This window comes from Thalia democratica, chromosome 1, assembly GCF_965202585.1.
Source record: "Thalia democratica chromosome 1, ktThaDemo2.hap1.1, whole genome shotgun sequence".
NCBI classification, from domain to species: Eukaryota; Metazoa; Chordata; class Thaliacea; order Salpida; family Salpidae; genus Thalia; species Thalia democratica.
In genome coordinates, this window is record NC_139165.1 from 25,374,347 (window position 1) to 25,389,281 (window position 14,935).

The 14,935-nt window shown below is 24.2% G+C and overlaps 1 protein-coding gene across 1 annotated transcript in view; it reads left to right on the forward strand.

Annotated features, from left to right (window-relative positions):
- LOC145834732 (uncharacterized) overlaps positions 1-14,935 on the forward strand; it is a 48,898-nt gene that overhangs the window by 6,671 nt on the left and 27,292 nt on the right. Inside the window, exons 4-6 of the mRNA XM_082942240.1 lie at positions 165-313; positions 5,473-5,570; positions 9,926-10,046. Of these exons, the coding sequence (XP_082798366.1) occupies positions 165-313; positions 5,473-5,570; positions 9,926-10,046 (368 nt within the window). The remainder of the gene's footprint in view (positions 1-164; positions 314-5,472; positions 5,571-9,925; positions 10,047-14,935) is intronic.

A 14,935-nucleotide genomic window follows, 5' to 3' on the forward strand; every position in this document is an offset into this window, starting at 1 on the left:
TAAAATTCCACTTCAAATTTCTTAAACCATGTTTACATAACCTTTAAAAGTTTAGCAACTTTATCATTAAAAGTTTGTAAAGTGACCATATATTTAAACCACAATTATTTTTTAGTCTTATTTAGATTTTTAATATTTTTATCAAATACAATATTTAATTGCAGGTAGAGCCGTTAGGAAGAGCAGAATGTGGTGGGCTGAAAGTGGGTGACATTTTGTTTGGCATCAACAAAGTGCCATTGAGCGGATCACGGTTGGAAGCAATTCATCTGGTTAAACTGTCACCTCACACACTAACTCTGCACGTTGAAAGGTTTGACAAGTTGTTTTTATTTTTACATCATGTAATAATAATCTAAAAGTGCTAAAAGTCTTCTTTTAATTTTTCATATTGTTTTTCTTCAAACTGTAAGGTCCTTCAAATACTACAATTTACTTAATTTTATTACTAAAACTATTATTTTTCTACTGTTTTGTTGCCCTGTACATCAACTCTGCATGTTGAAAAGTTTCAAAAGTGATATTAAAATGTTGTACAAATATTTAATTCAAAAAAAACTTTTTGAAGTTGTTTTTAATCACAAATTGTCATATATAATTTAAGTAAAAACATATTAGTTATATATATAATTTTAAATAAATGTAAGTTTATTTTAAATGCACATCGTAATAATATTTTTATTTGAAGTATTTCTTATATGTAGTATAAGAGTCTAAATATTTTTAGTCTTTTACTTAAATCAAGTGAAGTTTCATGAAACTAAATTTGAAGTAAAGAAATATATGTGATAGTCAATTAACCTATAAAAACTAATATATAGTTTTTAAAAATAGTTGTTTAAAAAAATATTTTTGTACTTCTATTAGCTTGTTAATGCAAATTTAGCATAATTTAATTTTTCAACCGTTTTTATTATGATTAAACTAATCAATATTAAACTTTTGTAAGTCTTAGTACTGCGTTTATAATCTAAACTGCAGATAAATCAACTTTTAAGGACTATAGACCAGTGTTAGGAATAAAAGACAGTAATTAAAAACAGTACTTTACAATTTCATAACTTAACTTCAGTTTAGATTGATTTAGGGTTTAGTAAACTTAAAGTTCAGGCTTATTGGATTTTTTAACTGATTGAAAATTTAAAGAGTTCTGACAATGTAAAATTATTATTTTTTGATTTATAAATTTGTTCGTAACTTTAGAAAACTTCTTAAACTTGTTTTCATCCAGCCAATCAAAGTAGTAAGCAACTTGTAAAAATAAAATTAGGACAATGTCACTGTTACACATCAGCATACTAATATATTTTTTAACCGTACGCTTATTAGTATCATTGTGCTTATAAGTTTTGATTAGGTATGGAACTATTTTGTATACATATAGCTTTTATGTTTGAATGTTGAAAAATTTTATGGGGATAGTTTAAAAGAAATAGTAACAGGATTTAAGGTATTTTTATAATAAATTTGTCTACCTATTGCCTGTGGCGCTCTGTTTTATAAATTGATTAACTGTGAGCTGTATCAATTTAATCTTTACCAAATATGTATAGTACAGCATTGTTTAGTATGATTTTTAGTGTGTTAAGTTTTATAGATGATGAAAATTTAGTAACAAAACTAAAAGTTAAACTTTTCAAATAATCTATTATTCATTTGTATAGAGGTTAGTATTTCTTAAGAGATTGAATTGAAAATATCATAAAACATATTTAGTTGAAAATTGCAAGTTTATTTTTCTTACATAACCATGTAGTTTCCAACCAACTAATATAAACTAATTAAATTTTATTACTATAAATATTTACTTACACATTAAAAAATCTCAGTTGTGTTGTTAGTACTAATGTATAAATTTATTGCTTGTATTCATTGTAATAAATGCACTTTGTCGCTTACATTATAATATGTATATTATTTAATTACACCACTATTGCACATTGTAAAAAAATACATGATCAAATCTTCAATGATCTGTAATTTGTGTACAATTTTTAAGTTTACTTCATCGTATTGGTTTTTTTTAATAGTATAATTTTACATTTTTTTGTCTTATTTGTTTACTTTATTTTGCACTTCCATTGTTATGATAAATTTTGATTTTTATATGCATTAATTTTGTTTAAATTTTTCCGTTTCGAATTAAAGTTGTTCAAAAAACCTTAGCTGTTGAGGTAACATTTCTTTTCTTACAAAATTAAAAAAAAAAGTTTTAAAGAAACCATACTAATAACACCTAATTTATAACGTTATGATTTTACAAGTTTTTATTTTTGAGTTTTTGTATGTTACACAACAGTTTAATTTTTTTTAAATAAGGTAAGTTTAAGCTCGTAAAATTAATTGAAATCACGTAAGAATTCAGTAAGCAAATATGTACTGTTGTTCCAAAGTTTAATTATATATATTCTGTTTGACAAGTTATATACATGGCAATAAATTAGGCAGTAAAATAAAAATGGCACGTTCCGAAATGATAAAATTTAATTTCAATAGCATTGTAATGTTTGCAATGTATTTAGAAATGATACAAATAAACATTTATGGCAATAAAATTTAATTGGTTTTTATTCCTTGGTTTTGGAACAAAAATATTATGAAAAAGATATTAGACTTTAAACTTGATTTACTATTTCTATAATATTTGCAATAGTTATAAAGGTATATGTAGGGTTCACTGTGTTTTGGGTTTTTAACTTTATTTATTTAAATGACATTTATATGTATCTATTGTTCAAATACTAGAGATTAAAAAATAAATAAACTTTAAATCTTATAAATGATCAAATGTATTGTATTCTCAGGTAAACGTATTCTGTTTTGTATTGTATTCTCAGGTAGCTTGCATTAGCTAATGACTTTAAGCTAGCTAATGGAAGTTTGGTAGAATTTATTTTGTAAAAAAATTTAGCTTCAGTATTAATTTTTCAAAAACTTTTTATAAACTGTGGAAAAACAAAACTTATATTTTATTAATATTAATGTCATTTCAGCTACATCAGTAAATCTTTATTAAACTGCATTTTAAAATTATAAAAAAAATGTTTATTAGCATACTACTTAAAAGCTTTTAAAAACTCTTGCTGGATATTTATGAAATATAGTTTAATATAAAGTGTCCTTGTGAACTTATAGAAAACTAACTCCCAAAATTATTTTATATAAACACAAAAGGATCGTAAATTTTCTCATATCCAAGTTATTTCAATATAGTAGCTTTGGAGTTTTGTTTATAGTTTCCTATGATTTCAGTCTAAAAGTACAAACTTTTATTCCTTTGAAAGAGAAGAAACTTTCTTGTCTAAAAAAATCTAATAGTTCTTTTTTACATTACTAAGTTTTAAAATTTTTACTTAGTTTGCCTAAAAAATGTTTAAACTTTACTTAAATGAAATCATTTAGTACCTTTTAGAGTAAGTTAACAGTTTTTGTAAAATTCAAAACAACAAATTTTTGATCTAGATATGTTATTGTGTTCTTGTAAGAATTTAATCGTTAGAAAAAAAAAATCGGTTTTCGAATTAAAAATGAACATGTATTTAAAACAGGCCTTTATTAGTTTTAAGCTGAGTGTAATAGTTCTAAAAATAAAATTAAACTTCATCGTGTGAGTTAATTGTTAAAGAAAAACTTGACATCATTAAAATGTTTTTTTTGTTGGAATTTAAAAAGCCACGAATTCAATGTGAGTCACTAAGCAGGCAAATTGAACAAAAAGTTCTACATCTCTGCTGGGAAGCAATTAGAAGAGATAATCCACTATTTAGTCGTTGCATCATAAAAAGTTAATAATTGACTTGAGAAGAAATATTTTGAATATTTTGTTTGTTGATGTTTATTGGCTACTGTTTGTTGACAGTTGGTGTTTGAATTTTTTCTATTTTTGGAAAAGTGTTGTTGATATTTGTTTAGTGCAAACTTTCGGTTAAATATGATAACTTTATTTGTTTGTTAAGTTTTAATTTAGTTAAAATGTTTAACAATTATAAAAAATAGTTAAATTACTTTAAAAATGAAAAAAATAATAGGTATACTTAGTTTATGTCAGTTTTACTAGTATTATATATTTTGGATTTACAAATTCCCATTTGTTAAATCTGTTTATAAAAATTAGAACCTAAAAAGTTATTTTTTCGCTTATAAACAATATTTACAGTAAAAAATTAAAATCATTCAGTTGTCTTACTGCTACGCAGTGAATAAACAATAATATTCTGTAATGACATTTACCTTACAAGCAACATATCTTGTTCTACTGGTTATATATATTTACTTGATTTTTTACTATCATGAGACAAATTTGAAAATTTATCGTCGTATGACAAGTTGTATGTCGTTATAAAATGACTTACAATTATCGGCCGTTTTTGTTTAAATTACCGTGTTTGAAAGATTTATGTTTTTTTTGACTATTTTATTTTCTTGTATTATTTTTGTTACCGACCATCCTAGTTTTAAACTTTTTTTATAATGTTTCTTTTTTTTAATAATTTTGTATACTTATTTTTTTACTGAAACTATGAGTTATCTACTTTATTCAGTTATTTTTCTAAAACACTATTATAAAACCTATTATAAAAGTTAATATTTTGTTTATATTTGAATGTGTAACTTGTTCATGTATCTGTAGACTATATAAAAACATAGTTTTTGTCTTTACAAATTATTACAACAAAAATCAAGTAAAATTTTCCTGTTTTTAAGCTTTCAACACAAACAGTTCTGTTACCGAACTAACTATTAGTTTTCCAGTTTAAATATCCCGCGCTCATTTACTTTTTATGACAAACGACGTTTCAATTCCAAGGCAAAGTTTGTCATTTCAAGTAGTTCTTAGCAACAACACAATAAACATACACTTTCAAGTGTTAGTTCAAGCATTCTTTCAAGATTTAAATACTCCAAAATGTTTTACCACATTTTTGTTGTGTTGATGGTAACTTGGTAACTAAGAAACATTTTTTGTCCAAATAGAGGTTTTTATCTTATGTATTATAGGAATTTTATAATATGTTTGTTATATGAAAATTTTAATTGTTTTTTATCATCTGCTAATTAAGCTAATCTAAAGAAGATTTTACACACTATCTATTAATATAAAAACATAAAATTTTTACACACTTGGCTATCTGATTAAAATTGAATCTTCTTTCAAAATTTGAATACTTCAAAATGTTTTACCACAATTTTGTTGTGTTGATGGTAACTTAGTAACTAAGGAGCAGTATTTGTTCAAACAAAGATTTTATTTTAGGTATGGTAGGAATTTTGAAAAGTGTTTGTTAAACAAAAAATTCAATTGTTTTTTATCATCTACTAATTAAGCTAAGCTATGGAAAAATTTTCAAAATATTTATTATTTAATAAAATATTTTAACATAAAATAAGTATATTTTTGGTTATTTAATTTAAGTTAAATATAAAGTGTGCTACAGTAATTTTACGCAGAAGTAATATTTTTTGTTTAAACAGAGAAATTAACTACCAATACGCCAACAAAAGTAATATTAATAGAGGATCTTACTACAACTACAACAGCAACAACCACAACAAAAATATCATGAACACAGGTTAGTAATAGCATTTTGTTATGGAAAATGAGTTATAGTTATTTACAAAACTATTTTAAAGACTAACTTATTTCGTAATTTTAATAAAGTATCGTTGAAGTATTTCTTTAGTGTTAAATACGTGATTTGAAATGAACGTATAAGATTCTAAAACTGTCTATTTAAAGTAGTAAATAATTTTAATATATTTTAAAACCACAAAATAAAAAATGTATATGTACAAACAAAACAATTTTTGTTTTCATAAAATACCTTGTGGTCATTACGTGTCTACTCTAGCACATTGTAGCATTACCTTTTATTTACACAATCATAATTAAAACAACATCAGGTAGGTGACAAAATGTCTACAGCGAAAATGTTAAGTAAAGCAGTTATTATCGGAATGTACTTGAATTTTTGTCACCAACAATCACCAGTTGAATTGCTTTATTGTGTGCCGCATGAAATGGCACAAGCATCCTTTTGAAATAAACGGTTTTGTTGTTGATTTTTTGCCGGAGTGCTTTGTTATTTAAAATATTTTGGTGTGATTGTATAAAAATGTGTTTCTTAACACTATGTAAGTTTAAAACAAGTAACTTTCCAAGTTATTTAGTTTGGGGGGTTCTATTTTTAATAATAATATAAATTACTCTTGCTGAGTAAACTTTAATAGACATTAAGATAAAGTTCTAAATGATCATAGGTTACAGTTTACAATTTTAGTTGTTGACAAAAATTGACTAAGCTATAAATAAAGTTCCTATGTCAATTTCTGTGTTTGTTTACTAATCATTTATTTTTTATTATGTTGTTTAAAAATATTGCTTCACTCAAAATACTCACTTACAAAGCATAGCACAATTTCTCGAAATGTGACCGCAAGATTGTTAAATTTTTTTAAATGCAGAAAAATATTTGCATACAATAAACAAAAAGATTTCTTGTTTTTATTGTGCACTCTTTATGTGTATGTTTTTCTTATTATTTAATAAGTCTAACGAACTTTAACTTACTCACTTCATATTAAAAAAAAACGCAAAAGTCATAACCTCTTGCTAAATAAAAATCACTGCTCGCATAACTCAACGGTTATGCAATTTGGAATGTTTGTTTGCCCTTGCCAAACATTATTCTAACCCACTATGACGTCACAAAACGAAAAGTCGCGGGCCGATATTTGCCCACATGAGAGTTTGGATTGTTATCTGTGTAATTATGTAAATTCAATTGTTTCCATTGTTCTATTTTCGTGTTACATTTGAAATGTTGATTTTGTTTTCGTTTTACTAAATTCCATTGTTAATTGGAATAGTTCCACCCATTGTTAGTTCTGTGCTGATTGTGACATTTTAATGGGGAGGTTTTATTGAGGTACTTGATGTTTTTAAGCGTTACAATATTTTTTTTGCTGATATACTTAATAAACATTGTATGTTTTTAATTTTTTAAGTTATTAATAGCTAAGAACTAGAAGTTATTTGTTTTGAGTCTGTTAAAATAATTGTCTTATTTGTATTTTTTGGTTTGCACTGTCCAATTTTAATTTCTCATTAAAATAAATGCTATTTAATTTGTTGAATACTTTCCACAAATTCTAGCTTACTGATACTATAAGGCAATTAAGGTGTCAAAACTGACTTACAATGCTTTTACTCAAAATCAAATTTTTTCTCCTAATTTTCGTGAACATGTCAATTTACGTCTACTTAGCTAAAAAACCAAAACTGCAATTTCTATGTAATGATTTTTATTAAACCCACCTGATGTTGTTTATAATTTTTGTTATACCGGTTTTTTTAGAAACAATCTAAGCAACTAATTACGTTATGTACACTCGTATTTTTATAACAAATATGACACTTGTTTTTTATAATTTTTTGGTTTTGTGAAAGCTTTTTAACTTTTAAAAATTCTATCATGTCATATTTTATAAGAAAGTTCTTTTAACAGGGATAAGTAAATTAATTATTATTAATTAAAAAAATCATCAGTTGTTTTTTTAATTTCACATGAGTATATTTCACTTTTTAAACAATAGTTTTCTTTAAGTGCAAAATAAGGTTTTGTAGCAACCATTGTTTCAAATTTATTTCACACCAACCCACAAACGTATTTACATTTTGAAGTAACATCTGGTGTTACAGGAGCCAGTACTGAGTTCTATTTATAAAACAACTTTCACCTATTGTAAACAAATGTATTGGTGTATGTATTGTTTACACGTGGATTTAATGTGGTGATTTGCACTTTGCTTTGTATTGCAATGAGGTCTTTAAACTCTGTATTTTAAATAAACTAGTGAATAACGATAGGTATTGTTTGACCCAGTTTATTGACATTAAGCTATTTTTAAAATTTTATTTTTTATTGTTGCTAGTAAATAGTTATTAAAATGATGTAATGGAAAGTTTTGGTGTTCCTGCTAACAACTTTGTATTTGTTTACACTATACACTATTTGCTAGTTATGTTTACACTTACTGTTACTATTTAAAGACAAAAATTAGCTAAACTTGTCTGGTAGTTTATTGACTTTATAAATCTCGTTGCTTTAAAAAAAAATTAAAAAAATTATGCTTCTTTAAACTGTTTGTTTATTAGCCTTTATACTTGTTTTTATAAATGATTTTTGTATGTTTATAACAGATAATTTACTTTTTATATTTTAGCTTTGATCGTTTTCCAAAATACTGAAGTTAATGAGAAAAATTGTTCAAATTTAAAGGTTTTTTATTAAATTTATCTAAAAATCTAAAGAATTTCTAATTTTTGTGTTTGTGGTTTTAATACAACATCATTATAAGTTTGATGGAATATAAAATAAGTTTCAAAGTGCTATAAAACAAACTTTTACCAACTATATTTTTGTTAGTTTAATATTTTAAGGTTCTGAACAAAGTACTTAGACAAATAAGTAACGTCTTGTATTTAGCATAAAACTAAGTTGTTACTTTGAAATTGGAATAATTAAAAATATTAAGTTCTATTCTAAGCTTTTATTAATATAAGCTTTTATAAAAAGCTAATTATTTTCATCTTTCTCTTGGTTAAATTTAAAATCGTTATTATTTTTATAGTAAAATAATAACTTAGTAGTATCTAAGTTATTATTTTATGTATAATAATCTGTTAACTAAAAATTAAAATTATACTCATAAATTAAATTTACACATAAATCCACATGCTAATTCAACTCCTTAAAAAGACGTAATAAGTTTTCATACCATAAACTTAAAATATAAGTCGTTCATTATTTGTTTGTAAATTTGTTTTACATTAATTTTATATTTTAAGGTCAATCTTAAAAAATGATTTTAATATTTATTTAGCATGTCAGTAAAAATAACAAATCATTACAGTTTTACTAGTTTTTAAGTATTGTTCCTGTCAAAATAAAAATTAACTACTTTTTACGAAATAGACAAAACTTTAACTTTGTAAAAAAAACTGATATTGCTTTTTAATATTTTCTTCGTATTTGTAAAAAGTAAATGCGTGTAAATTTTCATAAGCGTGTAAGAATTTTTAGCATCGATGTTAAAATTTTCTTACAAAAATAGTTTTACCACTAGTGAGCGGTAAAGAGTACCTTAAGACTCGTCACACGGTGTTCAAGATATTCACAATTTAAAATTTTACAACATCATTTTAATTTGCTAAATTTTGTGTGGTTCTAATCAAATAATGACAATATGCAATTTTGTCTCGTGTTTTACCGCTAAACAAATGTTTAAACACATTATATTTTATGACCTTGAATTTCTGCAAAAACTTACAAAAATGAGTTTTGTTATTAAAAATGACTGTTTTTTTTGTAGAAATACTTTTGCACAATTGACATAATTTTTATTAGAATCCGTTTTATGACTTAGCTGAAGTTTAAATTGTTATCTTGAAGCATTTCTTGAATTTTGATAATCTTTTATGAACTTAATAAATTAAATTTTATTAGTTATATTACTATTGTTTTGTGAATTGATATCAATAAATATTTGATACAATAAATATCAATAAATATTTTATTTTGATAAGTAGTTATTTAAAAGCTAAGTTAATATTTTCAGTTTTGATTAAGTGTTTTTAGTTTTTATTGCATTCTTAACTTCATTTGGTTCCCTTAAATGTATACTGTTTCATACAACTATATAATTAACCCTAAAATTATTAATTTTATAAATTATTCAAATTACTTAATGCTTTAATATTAATTACAAACCCTTCTTACTTTTTTATGATGACTTTATATCACTACTGTATAAATTTTCTTTGAAGATGCCTACACCTTTTAGTTTATTTAGCATTCTATTTTTAGTTTATTTCAAAGTACATGATAGGTAAAATAAGTTTTTTAAAACTGTATTTATATTTCAGCTACCAACTGTACACACAAAACTGATCAGACAATGCTTGAATCTGTAGAAAATACCACAAATCAACAAACCATTCAAAATAAAGTGGCAAGTGTCGTTATGAGAAGAAAAAACTTTGCCAGGTTTATATTATATATAAATGCTGGGTTTTTATATGTTTCTTAACGTTTTAAAACAGAGAACTTAGCTTTTTGGAACTTATTTATGGTTTAAATTTATAACTTAGATTTGTAAATGATAATCTTACTTATAATGTACAAATTGAGTATTTTAGCAATATATATTTTAGAAGAAATTTTAATTGGTTTTACTTATAAAGTTTATAAGGTATTTAAGTTTAGTAAGTTGTTAGTAAAATAATAAAAGTAATGAATTTGTGTTTTATAACTTTATTCCCGCAAACATAATAAATATTTTAAGTATTTTCATAACTAGTATGAGTTATATTTAGTTTTATTACTCATTTTTATATCTTGTTTATAACTTTTAAGAATTTTATATCAGTTAAACTTAAAGCGCTAGCTAAGATAAAAAGTGAACTTAATAATGCAAAATTTATTAACTAATCTGCCGATCTTGTCTTTAAAAAGGTCTTTGCGGTATTGTTTTACTATCTAACTAACAACTTATAAACTTAACAACTCATAACTAGCACATTGATAATTTGAGTCATGTTAATCCAAATACAATGTAAAACACGCACTATTTTACAACCTGGTTTATCACCAATAAAATTCAGCTTTGCGTGAGTAATCATGTTTGCAGGTGAGCTTATGAAAAAATTGCGACTATTAAAAAGGTAATGACTGGCTTGATTGCAATTCAGAGTTTTGATTAAAGTTTTATGTCTAAGCAGCTGACTTGATTTTACTCATCTTTTCCACTAACTTAGTTTTTTATTTAAAACGAAACCACTACCTTTTATGGTTGAATTTGCTTTGTCTGTCTTCTAATGGTTGACAGATAGCATAAACAATCGACCGGTTTTAAAAATAGAAAGTTAATTTAATCACGGTGTTTATTTTAAACGAGCTTACTGGTCAATTTCCAATTATTACTTCACGCTTCGGTAGTCTCAACCTTGAGAAAGGGGAAATTGAATTATATTTTGTTTTGTCTGTTCATTTTGCTTCACGTAACAGACCTTTGTGTTTAGTGTTAGAAGTTTGTACAAAAAATTACTGCTTTTTATTGAGGATGCTCTTTTGTTGGATGATAGCATTTGTTCTCTTTAAGACCAGTTATTTTTAAGTTTGAAGTATTGAAGAAAAGTAATTTAGATCGAATAGTCTGTATAGTAATAAATATGTATTGCTTTTTATTCGAGTGCAGAAATATTCTAGGTAATAAAAATTTTGATGAGCTACACACATAAATATTTTTGGTTGCCTTACATGATAAAAGCTGTTTATCATGTAGATCAAAGAGGCGACATTATCAATTTGTTATCTTTTACAAACTAAATTTCAACTTGAAAAAAAACTTTTTTACAACACAAGATTGATTGGTTTTTATTAGAATATTTTATTACTATGTCAAGTATACAAGTTTTAAAAATTAAATTAAAAAAAAATAATTTACTTCAAACCATCATTTCTAGAAACATGGTTTGAACATGTAGCTTTGTTGTAAAATTAGACATTTAAAGAAAAACAATGTATTAAAATTAAAAAATAATGTATAGCGTGCAAGGTGCAAGTTTTGTTACAAATGTTTATTACAATGAGTTATTTTTAGTTAAAAGAATATGCAGCTCTTATTTACTAATTTTTGTATCAGATAGTATATAACGACTATAAATTTTATGAGAATTGATTTTTATTTCAACATAGGACGATTGTATGCTAGTGTTTTATTTAAGAGAAAGTTATCATGTAGTCTTTTATTGTTATATTGATCCTAATGACAAAAAATATCTTAAAATGTTTTTGCTTTAATTAAAATACTATATAACTTTAACATTAGTAATACTCGATGGGTTGATAACAAACTCACTAACAGCAAAAATGTTAAAGTTTTTATCAGGTTTGACAACAAACATTTAACGAAAATTTTGATGTTTCTTAAAACCTTTGATCAAATGAAATAAAGAGTTTTTAATATTCAAATTTGATTTGTTTGATTCAAAACACAACTTACACAACTTCGCACAAGTTCAAAATTAATATTTTCTTTTTATTTTATTAGAAGTTCAAGTTGAAAGCGGAAGTTCGCGTGTTATGTTTGTGACGTCACATTAGAAAAACATGCCAGAACTTTTTTATTTTGATTTCTGCACGTTTCTTTAAAAAATTCTTTTTTCGCACACAAATTTTTTGAAATTTATACATTTAGTTCAGTTGAATATTTGTGAACTTGTTGGTTTAGTAGTCATGTACGAAATTGTCGAAATGCGTAAAAGTAATAAAAAGAAGAAAAGGAGCAGGATTAGCAATATTCTGTGCAGCTTCAGGATAAAATTCAAGTTTGTTTGTTTGTTGTTTTAAAATGTAATAAAATTTATGAAATATTGGTCATTTCTTCTCAGTTGTGTTTGCTTTTGAAAATAAGCGAAAAATTGTGTGTAAAGATTTTTTTTTTGAGTTCATGGATTTGTTATAGTTTCTTTTTTTACTTTCATTAAATATTTTGATAATATTTAATCAAATACTTATGTTTTATATTTTTAATTATGTTTTTTAATGATTTTTGTTAGGTTAATTTTAAGATCAGCTTGGTTCAGAGTTTCGAAACTTTAATACATTTAATTTGTTATAATGCTTTTGTCAGAATAAATTTGTTATGATTTCGATAAAAACTATATTCAATTTACCAAATAATGTTTGTATTCAATTCTAATAACAATTCAATTTGTTTTTATACTTCTACCTATTTATGTATTTTTTAAGTACTTAAAAATTAAGTTATAAGTCATGAAAATAGAAACTAAACATTTGTTAGATTTTTTTATACAAAGTAATTTTCAAAATAGTTTACTAAAAGTTTTCTTTCTAAAGTTTTAAATAAAAATAGTCCAACTACTTAATTATATGTTATTAATTTTTATTTTTATATAATTTAAACTTAAAATAATAAAAGATTAGATGAAATGATTGCTTAATTACCATTCAAAGGTGTCACTAGAATATGTGATATTTATAATTACATATATTAAATAAATAAATTAAAAATATACGAAAGATGTGCTTAATGCAGGTTTGAACGAATTTTAATTTCCCACACTATATTTAATATATTTAATTTGTTTATTGGCTCCCATTCCAAATGAGCTATTATTAAATATTCCATGCACTATCTTCATTTACATCTGTAGATTAGGCACATTAAAATAGCTTAAAAGTATTTATATAAAATTAAAACTGTAATTTCCATAGTAATGTGTTTATTTAAATTCTCCACAAAAAAGTTCTAGTTTGTTTTTCACATTGAACTCTTAACAATATTTAAAAAATGTATGTATTTTCAGATATGTAAGCAATGTTAATAAGATTTGTGTCTTTGATAGAATGTTTTATTACCTATACTAGTTATTATTGAAATTGAATTGTTTGAGAACACTGATATTGTACTATTGGAAATAAGCTGCTGGTATTTTTTAAATAAAACTTTGGTACTATTTTATAAACAGAATAGATAAAACAAACTTTTTTTATGAAACTTGAAACGTACTCGAAAAATTTAGATTTTCATCTGTATTAATGAGTTTATCAGCTGGTATAGTTAAAAGATTTTTTAAAAGATTAAAATAATCATAGCTTTTTGTAAAACACAAAAATTCAACATATAAGATCATTTTTTAATCTTTCTTGGGAAACATAAACAAAGCTGCTAATGAGATTTTGGTGAAATGAGTTGATCAGCAAATATTTAAAATCTTTTAACAAATTAAATTATGATGCTTTTTAAAAAAATTTCTAAAATTAAACTAATTTAGCAAAACACTTTTCTATGATCCGTAAACTACATAAACAACGTTAGCCAGATTTACATCTTTATTGACTAAACCGGCTAGTTATCAAACAAGATACTAAACCTTAAACTAGCGATACAAAAGCCAGATAATAATTAAATTTTTCAATTAACGAGATTAACATTTTTATTAATGAGTATACTGAATACTATTTAAACATAATATAGATAATTAAAATATTGTTAATTTTTTAGTAAAAAAGATAAACTTTAAAATAGTATAACACCTTCTTTTACGTTTCCTGAGAAACATAAACAAAGCTAATGAGATATACATTTTGCTGAAGTTAGTTAATTAGCTAATAATTAAAATCCTTAACAAATTAAATTATGATGCTTTTTAAGCAAAACTATAATATTAAACTAATTTAGTAGAACACCTTTTTATGGTCCATAACAATGTTAACGAGATTTACATCTTTATTAAACAACTAAACCGGTTAGTTACCAAACAAAGTATTCTGGCTCTAAACTATCGATATCCAGATAATAATTAAACTTTCTAACTTATCATTAACCTTTTTAATTTATAACCAACATGTTTATGTGCCTCACAACATTAACTTTGGTGTGAAATTAAGGAGGCAGACACTTTTAGGTGTGTTTTATTTTCCGTGTCTATTTTGCTTTTGTTTGTAAACACATCTGCATAATCTCCGGTTATTTGAGATGATGTTGTTCATAATCTTGTATAATGTTGTAAAAACGCGAGTATTAAAGTTGTTTATATTCTAATTTTGAAAAAATTTGTATTAAACTATGGTTATAATGTTTATGATCTTGTTAAAAGTTTGTGCTTTTTCGAACCAATTTCTTTAATCTTGAAAGTTTGAAAGATTCTAAAGCTGATAGTGCCTTTAGATCTATTTTTAAAACTTTCCTAAAACAGATTAGTTTATTTACAAAGTTATTTTTGACTCTTTCTGAAAAATTTTTTGCACGAAAACAAATTTAAAAGGCCTCTGATTTTATTAATAGCAATCAACTGCACGATTAAGCTAATTGTAAGTTCGAGTTATTTCCAATTTATTATAAACAAAAA